Source organism: Arachis hypogaea, chromosome 19 (assembly GCF_003086295.3).
Source record: "Arachis hypogaea cultivar Tifrunner chromosome 19, arahy.Tifrunner.gnm2.J5K5, whole genome shotgun sequence".
NCBI classification, from domain to species: domain Eukaryota; kingdom Viridiplantae; phylum Streptophyta; class Magnoliopsida; order Fabales; family Fabaceae; genus Arachis; species Arachis hypogaea.
The window spans coordinates 138,099,911-138,119,641 of NC_092054.1; the positions used below are offsets into that span (position 1 = coordinate 138,099,911).

Consider the following 19,731-nt stretch of genomic DNA (forward strand, 5'->3'; position numbering starts at 1 on the left):
ACATTATCCAAACTAAAGAGACTCAGGTCGAACTCGGGAGCAAGAACCCGGACTTGAGCTTTTAGGTTCCCATATGCGTCAGTCACACTACCCACAAGATGGTCCTGAAGCTCAGCATAATCAGCATAGGCCGTCTCAAGTCTCTCCCTGACCTCCAGCAACTCGCCGTTTGTAGTAGTATAACTCTCCTTCGAATTCTTGGCCATCTCCTCGGCCAAATTCGCAGCCGCCTCAGCCTTGGTAGCCCGAGACTTTTCCTTCTCTAAATCCAGCTCCAGCTTAATAACTCTATAGCATCCAGCTTGACCTTCAACCCCTTAATCCTGTCATACTCCGACTTGGCTTCCATCATAAACGCCTTTGTCGCATGGACGGGGGAATCTTGAATTGAGCAAAACAAGGCCGCACCCATGTGAGCCATTCAAACACTAGCACTGGTAATAAAATTCATATGACGCAGGAGGGACACATCGTCCATGGAAAGTCGGCCATAGGGAGCAATCTGGTTATCAACAAACCTCACAGCATCAAAATCAGGGGCATCCAGGTCAAAAGGCTCAGTAGTCTTCTGATTCTTAGGAGGAGGGCCAGCAGCAGAGTGAGAGGCAGCACCAGAGGTCAGTGGATCAGAAGAGGCCAAGCAAACTTGGGGAGTAAGGATAATCTTCCTCGGTTTAGAAGTATCCGAGGTCGACCTCCCCTGGGCACCCTTTGAAAATTCCTCCCCAAAACCTTTGGCCGAAATGTTCTGAGCCGCGGTAGCCTTCCTCGCCATCTTAAAAGCCTTCATACCATCAGTAGTCTTCACCATCTCTGAAAAAAGAAAGCAAAGCAAAGGCCAAAGTTACAAATGAGAAAGAGATATATTGACAAAATAAACAAAATAAAGACAAGGCTAAAAAGAAATCGGCAGCTACCCAATTCAGCTCGAAGGAGGGAGGGATTCCCCAAAAACCTCTTCGTATCAAGATGGGGAGGCTTCCCCCCAATTCTCCTCCAGTACATGTACAAAGGCCTGCTCGACCTCATTTAACATCTCCCAAGAATACCTAGACACTACCACATTCTTTTGCTAGTATAAGAGGAAGACAGGCTCATCATTCTGTTCCAAGAAAAAAGGCCGAGCTCCTTCAATAGCTCAGACCTTGAAGTAATAATTCTTGAAGTCCCTAAAAGACTCATCATACATGTAAAAAACTTTCTTCCCCTGGGCAGCTCGGAAAGAAACCCAGGAAGCCTTCTTCTTAGCCATCTCAGGTCTTGTCAACACAAAAAGATAAAGAAAGAGAGTTTGAGAAGGTCGTACATCTAGCTCCTGACATAACAATTGAAAGATCTTTATGAAACCCCACGAGTTCGAATGGAGTTGGGACGGGGCTACATTATAGGACCACAACAAGTCGGTCTCAAAGGAACTAAAAGGGAGGGTGATGTTCATTTGGCTAAAAAGTAATCATAAGCGTAAAAGAATGGACGTTCCCCCTGAGTCAGAGAAGGAAAACAAACTCTCTCATCTGGATTAGGTACTACCACTTCATAATTCTTCTCCTAATCTCTATCACTACAAAGTCGGTGATGCCTCCTAAGTTGTACGCAATATTCAGAATTCACCACAGAAACACACATCAAAACAAGGGAGTCCAGCCAGTCAAACATGCCCTCGGGGACTTTAGAAGACATCTCGACAATTTTTTGCGAGAAGACATAGGCCAACTAGTCCTACAGTGAGAAAAAGGAAAAATGGGTTACTAATCAAACAGCTCGAAAAAATACAGAGATAACACGGGCAAAAGCATGCAAATTTTAAAAGTCAGAACAGCAGTAAAAGGAAAACCCCAGGACTCACACTAAGGTCCAGGGGCATCCTTTGGAGGAAGTTATGAGGTAAGAACCAAGTCAACCCAGAAAGAAAGAAATCAACAGTCTATCTCCTAAAAATCTCTCAAAATACGAATCCTCCACCAACATCACTTCACAAAAGCAGCAAGAAACCCATTATCATCAAAACAGCAAAGCTACAGTCATCCTCTACCAACAGGCCAAACAAAAATAGGGGACCCAGAGACGAGGACATATAAGGACGAAAAGAAACAAGAAACAGGGATAATCCTAAGGCAGCAAAATTGCTCAAACGCATGACAATAGCAAGAGAGTGCAAGAGCCACTGCAAAGATGAAAGCTTTCTCAGGAAAAATAGAAATGAAATGCCACAATCTTTTCCTCGAAGGAATCAAGACTCACAATCAGTAAAAAATCACATGCAACAGTTTTCTCCATACACAAGGCGATAATCAAACACATAAAGGGGGGAAAAGAAAAATGCTAACCTGTAAAAGGATAAGAAGCAAGCACAAGGAGAAGATCATAAAGAAGTGACGACAAATCCACACCAGCAAGAAGAGAAGTGCACGTGGGCGTGAGAGAAACAGGGGGAACAGAGCAATGGTAGTAAATAACGAAGTAGAAGGAAACGAAGAAACTGAAAAGTAAATCTTTTTGAAATTCAAAAGTAAAGATACGAAAGAGGGAAAGAAGGAACGGCAAAAGGAGTTAATAAGCATTAAACCCTCGCACGTTTCTAAGAAAACAAAAACAACCAATTAAAGAGGAAAACGTTCCGCATTCAAGCTACTAATAAGAGTTCTACAACGAAGGTCGAAAATGCTCGAGCTCGGCTTCCCCGAAAGAAGCCAAAGTCTAGTAAAGAACACGACCTCAAAAGAAAGACCAAGCTCAAGCAGGGGCACTGTTCATGCCCTGGGTCGAGCTGTACGACCCGGGCTGATGAAAGAAAAGTCGACCGACCTCTTTAGGTCAGGATTACCCGAGCTTTTCTCAAAGAGTTCGGCCAAAACGCTACAGGAGGCCCAAGAAGGCCCAAATAAAGGGATACAGCCCAATCTAAAGGCAACTAAAGCCTTAAAAGATAAGGGCGGCTCCCCTTGAAGATAAGATGACCTCACTCAGAAGATAAGATAAGATAACTAACTTATCTTATTTGGAAAGGTCAGCCCACACTACTATAAATACACTGGGGCACTCAGGTATAACTCATACTCTGATTCTAGAAAATACCTGCTTAAAGCCCATGCTAACTTAAGCATCAGAGTCTCTTGCAGGTACCACCACCCTCCGGTGACAAAGGACCAGCTACATCAGCACCACCACCGCCTCCAACAAATCGGACGTATCAGCTCCGGCCGCCACCGCAGATCTCATCCAAGATGGACCTAACAGTTTCAGGTAACCCTCGGAATACCATCCATTGAGGAGGTGGATGGCTATAAATTGGAGTGGGAGTTAGAGGGTGTGAGTCATTGTAACAAACACTTGAGTAATAAAGTGTTCTTTCCACCAAAGCTTCCTTTTTCTTGTGTTCTCTCTTGTTCTTAGCTTTCTTGCTAAGTATTGAGGGTTAGGCTGACTTGGTCTTAGCTCAAGAGGTTAAGTAAGTCCGAGTGCCAGCACGGTAGCGTTGGAATGTGTCCAAGGCCGTGACAATTTGGCATCAGAGCAAGGTTCAAGAGGGAGCACAAGTGGTTTGTGGGTAAGACTTCTACTATCACCATGGAGCATGTTGAATCTCAAAGGGGAAGGGATGCTATTCCTTCTCAATGGGAAGGCAAGAAGGCCCGTTCTTCAAGTGAGCCTAGAGGTAAGGACTCTAACTTCTTAGAAGAGAGAGTTTCTATGTTGGAGAATGTTCTATCCTCTATGGATGAGCGCTTCCAAAGGGTAGAACATGACAAAGAGACCCTCAAGGCTCACGTGTTGGGAAAACAAGATGCTATCAAATAAAGCATGCTCCAAATCGAGGAGAAGCTTGATAATTCCTTGAAGTTATTTGAGGAAGTTCGAGTTTGGTTCGAGGAGGCAAAATCTCGACCAACCATTATAAGGGAGACGACAAAGATTGATCTTCCAAAGCCAAAGGAGTTCAAAGGCGTGAGAGACGCTCGAGAGGTGGAGAACTTCTTATGGCAAATGGAGAGGTACTTTGAAGGCCAAGGGGTAGTTGAAGAAGCAATAAAGGTACGCACTACAGCTCTCTACCTTTCTGATAATTCTACTTTGTGGTGGAGAAGAAAGTGCGTAGATATGGAAAAGGGTACTTGCAACATAGTCACATGGGAAGATTTCAAAAGGGACTTGAAAAGACAATTCTTCCCTGAGAATGTGGTCTATGAAGCAAGGAAGAAGTTGAGAGAGTTGAAGCACAAGAGTACGATCAATGACTAGGTAAAGAAGTTCACTACTCTCACGCTTTAAATCCCCAACTTAACATCAGAGGATGCATTGTTCTTCTTCATTGATGGACTCCAACCTTGGGCAAAGCAAGAACTACAAAGAAGAAATGTTAAGGATGTCGATGAGGCCATCGTGGTAGCCGAATCACTCACTGAATATCATAGGGGAGACTCTAAACCCAAGTCTTCCTTTAAACCCAGTTCTACTAAAGATGGGGGAGATAAGGGGAAGAGTTTCTCAACCAAGAAAGAAGGAAAATACTCTTCAAAAAAAGAGTATGAGGAAAAGAAGAAGTCTTTTGTGTCCAAAGGAGGATGTTTCGTGTGCAAGAGACCATACTAAATGAAAGACTGTCCCAAGTTAGGGAATCTGGCATCTATCACCGAAGAACGAGAGGCTCAATCACAAGTAACTGAGTGTGTTGGATCTATCCAACACATGAATGCTGTGAAGGGCAAAGAGGCAAGCACTGCAGAAAAGAAAGGCTTGATGTATGTCAAAGCCTTTATCGATGAAAAACCCATCATGGCTATGATCGACACTGGTGCTACACACAACTTCATCACGCCTGATGAAGCAAAGAGACTTGGGTTGAAGATCATCGAAAAGAATGATTGGTTTAAACTCGTGAATACCAATGGTGAACCCCTTAGGGGAGTAGCAAAAGGCGTTGAGATGACTCTTGGTTCTTGTTAGGGCCTTGTAAATTTCTCAGTAGCACCCATGGACAATTTTAAAATAGTCATCGGGCTCGATTTGCAAAGAAAGGCAAATATAATACCTATGCAAAGAAAGGGTCTCCATGCATGGTCCCTACAATCTCTAAAGTTGGAGGACCACCGATGCTCTTTACTACACAACTCAAGAAAGGGTCAAGAAGGGAGAGATTACATATTTGGTTCTATTCCAAGAGGAGTCAACATCTGAAAGAGAATACGTTCCTCCTGAAATCAAGGAAGTCCTTGAAGAAAATAAGGATGTGATGTCTCCCGAGTTGCCAAAACAACTACCACCTAGGAGGAAGGTGGACCACAAGATTGAATTGGAGTCAAGAGCAAAGCCACCAGCCTCAACACTTTATAGGATGGCACTGCCAGAACTTGAGAAGTTGAAGAAGCAACTCAAGGATTTGCTAGATGCTGGGTTCATCCGTCCATCGAAGACACCTTATTGTGCACCAATCTTGTTCCAAAAGAAGCATGATGGTTCGTTGAGACTATGCATCGACTATCAAATACCCTATTCCTTTGATAGTCAATTTGTTTGATCAACTTGGTAGAGCCAAGTGGTTCTCAAAATTGGATTTGATGTCAGGATATCACCAAGTGAGAATTGCTTATGGTGATGAGCCTAAGACCACGTGTGTCACGAGATATGGATTGTATGAGTGGTTGGTGATGCCTTTTGGCTTGACCAATGCTCCTACAACCTTCTGTACCTTGATGAATGAGATCTTTCGACCTTACCTTGATCTGTTTGTAGTGGTCTACTTGGATGATATTATTATCTATAGCAATACTTTGGAGGAACATGTGGAACACTTACGAACCGTGTTTAAGATCTTGCGAGAGAATAACCTATATGTGAAAAATGAAAATTATTCCTTTACAAGGGATGAAGTCCACTTTTTGGGATACATCATTAAAGGTGGAACTCTTTGCATGGATCAAGGAAAGGTGAAGGCTATCAAAGAGTAGGAACCGCCAAACAAGGTATCTGAATTGAGGTTATTTCTTAGTTTGGCTAATTACTATCAGAGGTTTATCAAGGGATACTCCACCAAGGCTGCACCGTTAACTGATCTTCTCAAGAAGAATCACTCTTGGGAATGGTCAAAGGAGTGTCAAAAGGCCTTTGATGAGTTGAAGGCTACTATCACAGAAGGACCAGTACTAGCACTACCCGACTACTCAAAGGTATTTGAAGTCCACATTGATGCTTCTAACTACGCTATTGGAGGGGTTCTAATACAAGAAGGACATCTAATTACCTTTGAGAGATGCAAGTTGAATGATACAGAGAGGCGATACACCGTCCAAGAGAAGGAGATGACCGCGGTAGTGCATTGTCTGAGAACTTGGCGTCACTACTTACTTGGTTCACACTTCATCGTCAAGACAGACAACGTAGCTACAAGCTACTTCCAAACTTAGAAGAAGTTAAGCCCCAAACAAGCTAGGTGGCAAGATTTCTTAGCTGAGTTTGATTTCGAATTTGAATACAAGTCAGGCAAAACTAATGTGGTAGCAGATGCGCTGAGCTGCAAGACTGAGTTGGCAGCCATTTCTATGGTCGAAAGAGATATTGTGCATACCATCAAGGAAGGGTTGCATTATGATCCATTAGCCAAGAAGTTGGTGGAGTTGGCTAGAGAAGGTAAGACCAAAAGATTTTGGCTAGAAGATGAGCTTCTTTACACTAAAGGGAGAAGACTATACGTCCCTAAATGAGAAAATCTAAGAAGAAAATTAGTGAGAAAATACCACGATACCAAGTGGGCTGGTCACCAAGGTCAGCGAAGGACCTTGGCACTCATTGAATCTTCTTATTATTGGCCTCAAATGAGAGATGAAGTGGAGAGCTATGTGAAAACTTGTCTTGTATGCCAACAAGATAAAATTGAAAATAAGACACCAAGTAGGTTGCTGGAACCTCTGCCTCCATCAAAACGGCCATGGAAAAGTGTCTCTTTAGATTTCATCTCTGCCTTACCGAAGTTCGAGGGGTTTGGATCTATTTTTGTGGTAGTGGATCGATTTTTGAAGTATGCTACCTTTATACTTGCCCCTACTGACTGCACTATAGAGGAAGCAGCACAACTATTCTTCAAGAATGTGGTGAAGTACTGGGGATTGTCTAGGAGCATCATTAGTGATCGAGATCCACGCTTCACAGGACGACTATGGATAGAGCTGTTCAAACTCCTTGGGTTAGAGTTTCGTTTCTCAACAAGCTTCCATCCTCAAATCGATGGGCAGACTGAGAGAGTGAATGCCTTACTTGAGTGTTACTTGAGGCATTTCGTAAGCGCTAGTCAGAAGGATCGGACAAAACTCCTAGACATTGCTCAGTTCTCATACAATCTACAAAGAAATGAGTCTAAAGGGAAGAGTCTGTTCGAGATTGTGACTGGACAACAGCCGCTTATGCCTCACTCTTTTTCTTCCTCTTACTCAGGGAAGAGCCCTGGAGCTTATCATATGATCAAGGCATGGAAAGAACAAGCAAATGTCACTCGTTCTTACCTCGATAAATCTACAAAGAGGATGAAGAAATGAGCAGATAAGAAGAGGAGGCATGCAAGCTATCAAGTGGGAGACAAGATAATGATTAAACTTCTCCCACAATAATTCAAAGCCTTTCACAAGGTTCATAAGGGGTTAATCTGCAAATACGAAAGGCCATTTGAGATCATTGGACGTGTTCGGGAGGTTGCTTACAAAGTACAACTCCCTCCCTCTATAAAGATCCACCCGGTCTGCTATGTAAGTATGCTTAAACCATATCATGAAGACCAAGATGAACCGAGTAGAGGTGACTCGAGTGGTGCTCCGCCTGTGGTGATTAAATCCTTTGATAAAGAAATCAAAGAGATCTTAGCCAATCGTGTCATGTGACGAAGAGGAGTACCACCAAGTATCCAATACTTGATCAAGTGGAAAGGGCTCCCGATAACCGAAGCTAGTTGGGAAGCTCGTGAAGATCTGTGGCAATTCCAAGAACACCTAGAACGCTATCATGAACAGAACGCGACGAGGACGTCTACGCATTAGGTGGGGGAGAATGTCACGGTAAATTTTAGAATGTTAGATTTAACAGTGTTTGTATAGTTTTCTAGAGTGTTTAAGAATGCTTTAGATGGTTTCAGAATGTTCTAGAATGTTCTAGAAGGTCCTGGAATACTCTAGAAGGTTTTAGAAGACTTTGGAAGGTCATAGAGTATTCAAGAAGAGTATGAATATATATAGAAGTATGAAGAGTAGTATGGAATAATCTAGAAGTATTTAGAAAGTTGTGGTAGGATAGATATTTGTAATGAAGGTTCTAGATGATTGATCTAGACTGTTGATTAGATTTAATCCTAACCATCCATTGAGGAGGTGGATGACTATAAATAGGAGTGAGAGTTAGAGAGTGTGAGTCATTGTAACAAACACTTGAGTAATAAAGTGTTCTTTCCACCAAAGCTTCCTTTTTTTTGTGTTCTCTTGTGTTCTTAGCTTTCTTGCCAAGTATTGAAAGTTAGGCTGACTTGGTCTTAGCTCAAGAGGTTGAGTAAGTCCAAGTGCCGGCACGGTAGCGTTGGAGTGTGTCCAAGGTCGTGACATTGTGCTTTTTAAAATATCAAACTCCTCATTTTGTGTTTGGTAAATAAAAAAGATCATGTGCTTGTGCTTGCAGCTTTTAAAAGATCAGGGTACTTTTGAAAGCACCTAAGATAGAGCTTTTCAAAGTTGACTTGTGGTTTTCAAAATTTAAAAGTCTAATCTAACTTCATATATTAACTAAGAGTATATACCCATTTTGGTCCTCAAAAAATTTCAGACTGGACACTTTAGTCCCCAACTAAAATTAATTGCTCGATTGGTCCCTAACAATTAACTCTGTCACTCACTTAGGTCCTTTACTCCGTTAATTCTAACGGAAGACAAAATAGTCCCTGACAACTCTAACAGGGGACAAAATGGTCCCTGATCTCTTCTGTTCAGAAACGACATTGTTCTCTCTCAATTTTCATCATATCTCGCATAACACTAACAGTCTAATACTATAACTTCAAACTACACAATGCACACTCTATAAATTTAATGTTCACAAGAAAATAAATCCTCAACTTGTTCTCAACCAATTCATACTCAGGAAACTAATGCTTATGTCTCTCAACTAGTTGTCGTCTTCGATGGATCCCATGAATCTAGACAGCAAGTCTGATTTGTTAAGACTCGTCGTCGTCGTTGCCATCTCCCTCCTCCTTTGCCCTAACATCTCCATGACTACATTGTCCACCACTACCATCGGTTCCTTCAGCTTCTTCTCTAAACCAATGTTCAGTAATCGCTTCAGTTTCCATATGAGCGACAACGGCGACATTGCTCGTTGTAATAGCTTGGATGCGAGGTCGAAACTGTCTCCCAACTTGGACTCCGGAAAAGAAGGAATGAAACACTCAGTGTCTATTTCAAATGAGAATTTACATATGATGTCGAAGGAGAATCTTCTCATGATGTCCTAATGTCCAACAATCTATATTGCTTGCCGGAGAGTGGAGAAAGGTGTGCCCTTGGAGCAGTTGTGGAACTTGGTCTTGAGGATGTCGTGGACGTTGTCGGGGTTGGAGGTGATGTTATCAAAGACATGGAAGTAGATGCTTTTGGTGGGTGAAGTGCAGAGGAGGTGGATGTATCAGTCACAAAGATTTAGGAAGTGTGTGGTCCATGACATGTTGAGGTAGGTGCGACACGTGTGACAATTACACCATGACTTAATCTTGGAGCTAAAGAGGAGGAAGAAAAAGATGGAAAAGAAGACTGTGAAGGTGAAGAAAGAGAGTATGAATGTTAGGGTTATGCGAGATATGATAAAAATTGGAGAAGAAAAGTGTCGTTTTTGAATAAAGGGGTCAAGGATCATTTTGTCCCTTGTTAGAGTTGTCGGGGATCATTTTGTCCCATGTTAGAGTTTTCAGGGACCATTTTGTCTTCCGTTAGAGTTGACGGAGCCAAGGACCTAAACGACTGACGGAATTAATTGTTAGGGACCAATCGAGTAATTAATTTTAGTTGGGGACCAAAATGTCTGGTTTAAAATTTTTTGAGGACCAAAATGGGTATATACTCATTAACTAATTTCCAAATTTAATGCTTACATTTATGTGTATTATAGTATTTTAAAATTTTAAAAGCTATTTTACCAAATGCAATTAATGTTGCTTTTGTTCATTAAAAGTTATTTTTAATTTGATTTACCAAACATAAATGTTACAACTTATAAAAAGTAAAAGCTTTACCAAACTAAGCCTAAGGGTGTTCGCGGTGTGGTTTGGATCGATTTTGAGTAAAAAAAAAAAACTCATCTGATCCGAATACTAAGTTTACTTGTGATGCAGTTTAGATTGGATGATTTTTTTTAAAAAACTTCGATCCGATCCGATTCAATTTCGAGCGGTTTGGATTGGAATGGATTTGCAATTTTATAAATTAAAAAAATTAAATATATATAACAAGTCTCAAATCAAATTTTAAATAACCAACAATGACATAGCAAGTCTCAACAATATTTTAAAAAACCAACGTTAACATAACAATAGAAATAAAATTATAAGTAAGTGAAAATAAATAAACGAGTATATACCCATTTTGGTCCTCAAAATATTTTAAACCAGACATTTTAGTCCCCAACTAAAATTAATTACTCGATTGGTCCCTAACAATTAATTTCGTCAGTCATTTAGGTCCTTGGCTCCGTCAACTCTAACGGAAGACAAAATGGTTCCTGAAAACTCTAACATGGGACAAAATGATCCCTGACAACTCTAACAAGGGACAAAATGATTGATAAACCCATATTTTATGATATATTTTGTTCCTAATTTAAGTGATTTATTCAATCATTCACTCACTTATTCATGTTAATTGCATAGTTTTACTTTCCCTTCCTTATTATGTGAGATATGTGAAAAACATGTTTCCTATGCTTTAAGAATAATTATTTTAATTACCCTTTATTACTATTCGATGTCGTGATTTGTGCGTTGAGTAGTTTCAGATCTTCTAAGGCAGGAATGACTTAAAGGATGGAAAGGAAATATACAAAAATGGAAGGAAAGTACAAAATGGAGTTTTTGAAGAAACTGGCAGCGACGCGAACGCGTGGACGACGCGGCCGCATGCCCAGCACGAAGAGAGCGTGACGCGAACGCGTGAATGACGCGAATGCGCCTCTTGAGCAGAACGCAGATGACGCGGACGCATGACCGAAGCGAACGCGTGATAAGGAAAACTCCAGATGACGCGACCGCGTGACCCACGCGGACGCGTGACAAAGGCCACGCACCAGAAATTACAGAAAACGCTCCCAGCGATTTCTGAAGCCCTTTTTGGCCCAAATCCAAGTACAGAAAGCACAGATTAGAGGTTATAAAGTGGGGAAATGCATCCATTCAAAAAAGGAGTCTCCAATTATTTACTTTTGATGATTTAGATGTAGTTTTTAGAGAGAGATTCTTTCCTCTCTCTCTCTTAGGATTAGGATTTAGGATTTTTCTTGCTTTCATGATTGTCCCTTTTTATCAGGTTCAACTTTTCTTTTTATTATCTTCTCAATTTAATTTATGTACTTTTCTATGTTACAGATAATTCTCTTAATTGATGTTATTTGAGGTATTTCAGTTTATGATTGCTCTCTTTTGTTTATGTTACTGTTACTTTCAACCTGAAGATATTTTTATTCGAGTAGATTTACTTTTCCCTTTTAGTCTTGGTTAAGAAATCAGTAACTCAGGAGTTATCAAACTCAACGTGATCAATAATTGTTATCTTTGCTAATTGAATTGAACTTCAATAATTCCAGTCCTTTCTTAGGAATTGACTAGAACCTGAAGATCATACTAATTAATCCACTTGATCTTCCCTTGCTTTAGTAAAGGCTAACTAAGTGGGATTAAGATTCAATTCTCGTCTCCATTGATAAGGATAACTAGGATAGGACTTCCAATTTCTCATACCTTGCCAAAAGTGTGTTTTACAGTTATTTATTTATTTTACTTGTCATTCAAATTACTTGTTCCTTACTTTCAAAATCCCCAATTTACAATCTTCATAACTAATAGTAAGAACAGCAGTTCCTTGAGAAGACGACCCAAGGTTTAAATACTTCGGTTATTAATTTTAAAGGGGTTTGTTACTTGTGACAACCAAAACGTTTGTACGAAGGAATTTCTGTCGGTTTAGAAACTATATCTACAACGCGACTATTTTTATAAAATTCTTTACCAGCAAAAATCCTAACGTCAATGATCCCTGGCCCCTTTATTCAAAAACGACACTATTTTTCTCCAATTTTTATCATATCTCGCATAACCCTAACATTCATACTCTCTTTCTTCACCTTCAGAGTCTTCTTTTCCATCTTTTCCTTCCTCCTCTTTAGCTCCAAGATTAAGTCATGGTGTAATTGTCACACGTGTCGCACCTACCTCAACATGTCATGGACCACACACTTCCTAAATCTTTGTGACTGATACATCCACCTCCTCTGCACTTCACCCACCAAAAGCATCTACTTCCACGTCTTTGATAACATCACCTCCAACCCCAACAACGTCCACGACATCCTCAAGACCAAGTTCCACAATTGCTCCAAGGGCACACCTTTCTCCACTCTCCGGCAAGCAATATAGATTGTTGGACATTAGGACATCATGAAAAGATTCTCCTTCGACATCATATGCAAATTCTCATTTGAAATAGACACTGAGTGCTTCATTCCTTCTTTTTCGGAGTCCAAGTTGGGAGACAGTTTTGACCTCGCATCCAAACTATTACAACGAGCAATGTCGCCGTTGTCGCTTATATGGAAACTGAAGCGATTACTGAACATTGGTTCGGAGAAGAAGCTGAAGGAACCGATGGTAGTGGTGGACAATGTGGTCATGGAGATGTTAGGGCAGAGGAGGAGGGAGATGGCAACGACGACGACAAGTCTTAACAAATCAGACTTGCTATCTAGATTCATGGGATCCATCGAAGACGACAACTAGTTGAGAGACATAAGCATTAGTTTCCTGAGTATGAATTGGTTGAGAACAAGTTGAGGATTTTTTTTTTTCTTGTGAACATTAAATTTATAGAGTGTGCATTGTGTAGTTTGAAGTTATAGTGTTAGACGGTTAGTGCTATGCGAGATATGATGGAAATTGGGAGAGAACAGTGTCGTTTTCGAACAGAAGAGATCAGGGTCCATTTTGTCCCCTGTTAGAGTTGTCAGGGACTATTTTGTCTTCCGTTAGAATTAACGGAGTAAAGGACCTAAGTGAGTGACGGAGTTAATTGTTAGGGACCAATCGAGTAATTAATTTTAGTTGGGGACTAAAGTGTCCAGTCTGAAATTTTTTGAGGACCAAAATGGGTATATACTCTAAATAAATAAATCACATTTTGAACATAAAATATTTATTAAATAATAATAATACATGAATAATATAAAAATATAACAAATTAAATATGTTATAAGTATAATTGTAAATATAATAATAAAATAATAATATTATAACACATTGTTCGATTTGGATTGAATTGGATCGGATCGATTGTGAAAAATAGATTCGAAAATCGATCCGATCTACGGTTTGTAAAAAATAGAATACAATTAAATCTAAATTAATACGATTTTAATCGATTTTCGATTTAAATTGAATTAAATGAGAAGTTTAATTTGAATCGGTTTAAATTTGAGCACCTGATCTAGACTCAGCATTCAGCATTGTTTCTTAACAGACAACTATATCACTTTTGATATGTTGATATGCTATCGAAAATGGCTAAACAGTAAACCCATCTTAACAAGAACAACAAAGTAAAGAGAGCTTGCATCTCTCTTGGATCATCGCCCCAAAACGTCAACATGGCCGCCGAGTTGACAATCGGTTTCGTTGGGGAGAACCTATCTAGATTGCTGATTCAAGAGTCAGCAGTGTTGGGCGGAGTAGCGAGCCATGTTGAGTCCATAGAGAAGGAACTTAGGCTAATGCAGCTGTACCTCGTTGAACGTGGAAGCTGGGAAGGCTTCGATGATTGGGTAGATAAGTTGAACGAAGTCGCTCTTGAGGCAGAGGATGTCATTCAAACCTTTGTCTTCAACTCAGTGAAGCGGAGGAGAGGGATTCACTATTTGTTTGTGAGATACAGAGTTGGCAAAGATCTGGACCGGATCAGCCGCAAGATGGGAGACATCTATCAATCTGAACCACGTAAGCAAGAGCAGATGGACAATTTGCGTGTGACCGTTGAATCTGAACCAGGAGAAACCTCAGCTCCCATGTTATCCCAAGCTATAGAACTGCTTTCTAACCTCATCAGTGAAAAGTTGGTTCTGCACTGGAACGTGATCAAGATGGTAGAACAAGCAAAAGATGAACTTGTGGCCATGCAAAGCATTGTCTCCAGTTTGAAATCAACAACTCAAAGAGAAGGCATCTGGTTGGAGGAAGTGAGGAGTATCTGTGATCTTACGGAAAATACTGTTGAGACCTTCATTGCCACAAGAAAGGATAAGGCTAGGTGTCGCCCTTGTTGGTTGTTTGCCCTGGAATGGAAATTTAAGAAGAAGATGGAGCATATCAATACACAAATTGGAGAAGCGCTTCACAGATCCTTGACTTACGGCATTGGCAAGGCAGATTTGGATTCTATAGGCGACAAAATAACAAGATCAGTGCATGTTCCAAACTTGACTTTGAGACGCGTGATACTTTCAAAAATCCCGTGCTTCATTTATTATGTTCTTTATCCCATCGCCACCGACCCTGAACTGAATTCCATACCGTTCTTCGTATTTGTTGTTTTCATGCAAGTTATCATATCTTTTCTGAATCCCAAAAAAAGGCTCGCAAAGAATCTCCCCAAGAAGAACAAATTTAAGAAATTAAAAATGTTAATTAGTCTGATGTTTATGTTTGCAATTGATTTAGCAATTTTCGTCTTCTCCGCAGTTTTCGGGTTGTGGGCAATGATACTTGAGTTTTGTTCTTTAATCGCTTCGGTTGTTATATGGGGTGTGTCATTGTGGAGGTCAACTGAGAGCAATTTGAAGTCAACCCAACGAGACTTGGCAATAATGGATGCATTATTCAGTGATATTGCAAGTGTGCAAGGCCTGAATAACAGACAGCAAGCATGGCTGGAGCAATTAAAATTGGTGGCTCAGAATGCTCGGTCACTTCAGGATGCTGTACATCAAGAGGGTGGATTTTTCAACAAACTTAAATTTGCGAATGACATCAATGGCTGCTTGTTTGAAATCCTTGTTGTCTTAGACAGGAAGAACATTTATGGCATTGCAAATATGGATGAAGGAAGTGGGCTAGTCTCATCGGGGCCAAGCATCCAAGTCCAAGAGGGAGAAACCAGCACTAGTGCGGTTCATGTTGATAACAATCATGATTTTGGCACCGAGAAGGATCCAATTGCAAAAGCTACGCCCTCATACCGACATGTCAAGAGTCTCAAACAGAGAGTCCGATCACTCCCGAGGGAAATGCAACTCATGAATGCTCTGTTTCAAGATGTACAAGAGATGGGGGAACTCAATGGAAGATCCCAAGTGTGGATTCAAGAAATGAAAGGCATTGCTCGTAAAATTGAAAATGTCATCCAAGAATATACTACTAATTGTAACTTGGAGAATGCACCAATCCACATCCGCATCATGAAGTGTTGGACCCGATTTAAACTTAGCAGGAAGATAGATGCCATCGAAAGCAAGATTCAAGATGCCACAAGAAAAGGAAGGAAGTATGGTTCGGTGCGACTTGAGCCCCATCCCAAGTCAGTCTCAGTGGCTCGATTACGCAAAGAGTCGAGTATCATTGGGTTCGATGATGTCAAGGTTTTGATGGATCAGTTACTCTCGGAAGAGGTAAGCAGCTGCATTATTTCAATAGTGGGAATTGAAGGCACGGGCAAAACAACACTAGCCAGATTGATATTTGAGAATGAGGCTGTTACAGATGTATTTGAGTGTCGAGCTTGGGTTCAAGTGCCCTCCGGTTGTACGGCTGAAAAGCTACTAGAGGATATAGCCAAGGAGATTATGGCAGGTCAAGAACTCAGTTGCACAACACAAGAGATGATTCAAGAACTAAAACACTTCGTGGGGAATAAAAGATGTCTCGTAGTTGTTGATAACATTGAAACTTATGAGGTCTTGGGTACCTTGAGAAAGACCATAATCGATGTGTCACCAGCATGGAGGCTTCTTATTACCAGTCGCAATGCAAACATGGTGTTACAAGCATCAGCTGCAAGAACCTTTGTTCACCAGCTACACTTATTGGATGATCAAAATAGCTGGATAATGTTCAAAACAAATCTGAAGGTGAACATTTCTGAAGAACTGAAGGAGGTTGGAAAACATATTGTGACAAAATGTGGTGGCCTTCCATCACAAATATTGAGAATGAGCGAGTTGCTTTCAAATACGGAGGCCACCACGGAGGAGTGGTCAAAAGTTCTACAGGAGCTCGATCAAGATAAAAAACCTTGGCTTGAAACAATCAATGCAATCAATTTGAAGCTACCTCTTTATCTGAAGAAATGTCTTTTTTATTTTCTTGAATTCCCTGCTGAATTTGAGATTCCTGCTAGACGACTGGTTGTTTTATGGGTTGCAGAGGGTCTGGTGCATCATGCAGAGGATGAAGAGCCTCCAGAGCAAGTTGCAGAATCGGTCTTAACACAATTGATAGATCTAAATATGGTTCAAATTGCAACAAGAAAGCGCAATGGTAAAGTGAAAACATGTCGACTCCCTAGTGCTATCTGGTTGGCAAAAGTTGAAGAGTCTAGATCTCGTCAACGCCAAAATGAGACACGTTCAAATAGAGGCAAAAGACAAAACATTACCCGCCGGGTGGCAGATCGTCTTGACGAAAGGGATGCCTGCTACAGTCATATTCATGGTACCATAGAAGATTCTTCAGCTTCCCTAGAAAATTACAAGAATGTTTTCTCTTTTCTGTCCTTTGATGCTCAAGAAGGAAGTAAGCCTGGCCAAGACATAGGTAACTTTCTCAGACGATGTATTGCAAGTGGATGTTTTTTGCTACTGCGGGTGCTAGATCTTGAACGTGTTTACAAGCCCAAGCTACCTAAAAGCATAGGTAGACTTTCTAAATTGCGGTATCTTGGATTAAGATGGACTTACTTAGAGTCACTCCCATCATCTATAAGCAGCTTGCTGAAACTGCAGACCCTTGATTTGAAGCACACTTATATTAACAGTCTCAGTAGATCCATATGGAAAATGGAACTGCGACACTTGTTCTTGAGTGAAACTTACCGAACCAGATTTCCACATCCACCAAGAGGTAATTATCTATCTGACCTTCAAACATTGTGGGGGCTTTTCATTGATGAGGAGACTAAAGTAGAGGATGGCTTGGACAAATTATTGAATATTAGAAAGCTGGGGTTAGCTTGCCAATCAATGTCATCACAAGAGGCAATGACATCACAACTTCGTGCAATAGCTGAATGGATAGAGAAACTAACATTTCTTCAATCATTGAGAGTGAAATCAAGAGATGAAAAAGGTCAGCCCTGGAAGTTACACTTGATGTCTTTGGAAGATCACACAAATCTTACAGACATGTATTTGCTAGGAATGTTGGACAGTTCATCCATACTCACCCAGTTTCCCCCAAGTCTCATTGAACTTACACTCTCACATTCCAAACTGCAAGATGACCCCTTACAAATTTTGAAAGATCTTCCAAATCTTCGATCATTGTCTTTACTTGCAGAATCTTACACAGGAAAAAAATTGGTCTGCAAATCCAGATGCTTTCCTCAGCTTCATATCCTCAGACTCTGGGGCCTCAAGCAATTAGAGGACTGGTTTATAGAACAAGAAGCACTCCCCTGTCTAGCACAACTGGAAATCAGATCGTGTAAGAATCTCAAGATGGTTCCTGTTGGACTACAATACGTTAGCACCCTACTTGAGTTCAAGGTAAGGGACATGCCAACAGAATTCGAAAGCAGAGTTTGTAACACTGGTGAGGATTGGTACAAGATCTCACACATTCTTTATCTCTGGATAAACGATACCATGTGTGATTCTTCCTTCCCATATAGGGATACCAGTAACAACCTCCAGAAGGCTTCTGCTTCGACATCAACTATCCTTCAGGAATTTAGGAAGGGTGGGACCTGTACATGGAAATGTCCTCCAGTGGGTTGGGTATGCATGAACTCGGCTGGTTCAGTTATCAGCAATTCTGAATCTGCTTGTGGAGGACTTGTTCGTGATGAGACAGGTTTGGTCTTGAGTGGATTTTCCGGCAACTTGGGAGGCACGTCCTCTGTAACAGTAGCAGAACTGTGGGGTGTCCTGCATGGGCTTAACTTGGTCTGGGACAGCGGTTATAGAAAATTGAAGGTAGATATTGACTCTCCTAGTGCCTTGTTTCTTATAGAATCATCTTCTCATGAGTCCATTCCAGTGTCTACTGTCGTCCAAGGCATCAAGGATGCCCTCAAGAGGGAGTGGACAGTGCAATTCTCTCATGTCAGCTCCGAAGCCAACAGGGTAGCTCATATGTTAGCTCAAACGGGACATCATCTTCCGCTCGGCATACAGCCATTCATCAGTCCTCCTATCTGTCTAGCTGATGTCATTCAAGAAGATCAAGCTGGTTCTGCTCAGCAGCAGCATCAGGATGCGAATTCTCAATAAGCACTTCAACATTGTTGAATGGTGAGTTTCCTCGCTTTCACTATATTTCAGTCCTTCCAGCTGACACCTGGTGATTTGTTAACATAGTAAAATATGTTTTCCTAATGTGCAGCAATTTAACTCCAGTAGCAGTGTTGATCAGCTTATCGCCATGCCTATCCAATTTGTATCCTAGTCTGGCTTCAACATATTTACCGGTATTTTGCTGTTAAACAAGATAGGATAGTAAATTTATTTCCTTCATCGAAGACTTTGAGTATGATAATTTGTGTTGAGACATATTTTATTTTCCTTGACTGTGTTGTTCAATCAGAGGAGTTGTTATTTCGCCTATTTGCTCCAACCTTCAACTAACTGTAACTATACAGTGAGAATACGTTATACGTTCATAGATACTTGAACGATCCATAATAGCTATCATTCAACTGAATAAACCGAATCACCTAGAATTGTGTGATATAAACAGAAAAGAATTGAAAAGGTTAATAATCATAATTCAAACATTGTAATTATCTGGGTTCAACATGTGGACAGTTTGGGCGATTGGCGTAAAGAAGGAATAAGCAAAGTTACTTTACCGCAATTGGCATCAATTATCTTCTTCAGACGTAGGAAATTAGGAATCTTCCCAAGCAAAGAGCCCATCCAAACCAGATTCAACTTTCAAGTATCTCGTGCTTGAATCTAAAATTCCGAGCTGCCAGGCTCAACGTTGAAACTAGAAACAATGAAAAGGAATAGATCTGAACCCCAGCAGAAGAAAAAATACAAAACTTTTCACACTGCGTAAAAAAAGAAAAAAATCTTTCGTTGGCAAAATGGGCTAGAACTAGTAAAAGCTAAAAGTTATTAAGGTGAAGCACAAGAACAGAACAAAAATTCACTTTCCACAGAGGTGACTATGTTAATACGTTTTGTATATGATTTATTTATTTATTTTGATTTTTGGTACTTAAACTTGAGCCTCCTATTAGGGGTTTTTTTTTTTTTTTTCTGAAATACGTAAAAGTGAGCCTTTGTTTCAATTGT

At 40.6% G+C, this 19,731-nt stretch overlaps 1 protein-coding gene across 1 annotated transcript; it reads left to right on the forward strand.

Annotated features, from left to right (window-relative positions):
• The first annotated feature begins 13,513 nt into the window (after positions 1–13,513).
• Positions 13,514–19,035, forward strand: LOC112778850 (probable disease resistance protein RXW24L). Its single transcript, XM_025823128.3, has 2 exons — positions 13,514–18,723; positions 18,815–19,035. Exon 1 carries the CDS (start codon positions 13,870–13,872, stop codon positions 18,700–18,702), a length of 4,833 nt encoding a protein of 1,610 aa, XP_025678913.2. The 5' UTR covers positions 13,514–13,869; the 3' UTR covers positions 18,703–18,723; positions 18,815–19,035.
• The last annotated feature ends 696 nt before the right edge of the window (positions 19,036–19,731 follow it).

Coding starts and splice junctions, on each gene's coding strand:
- LOC112778850 (XM_025823128.3), top strand. CDS start 13,870: ATGGCCGCCGAGTTGACAATCGGTTTCGTTGGGGAGAACCTATCTAGA.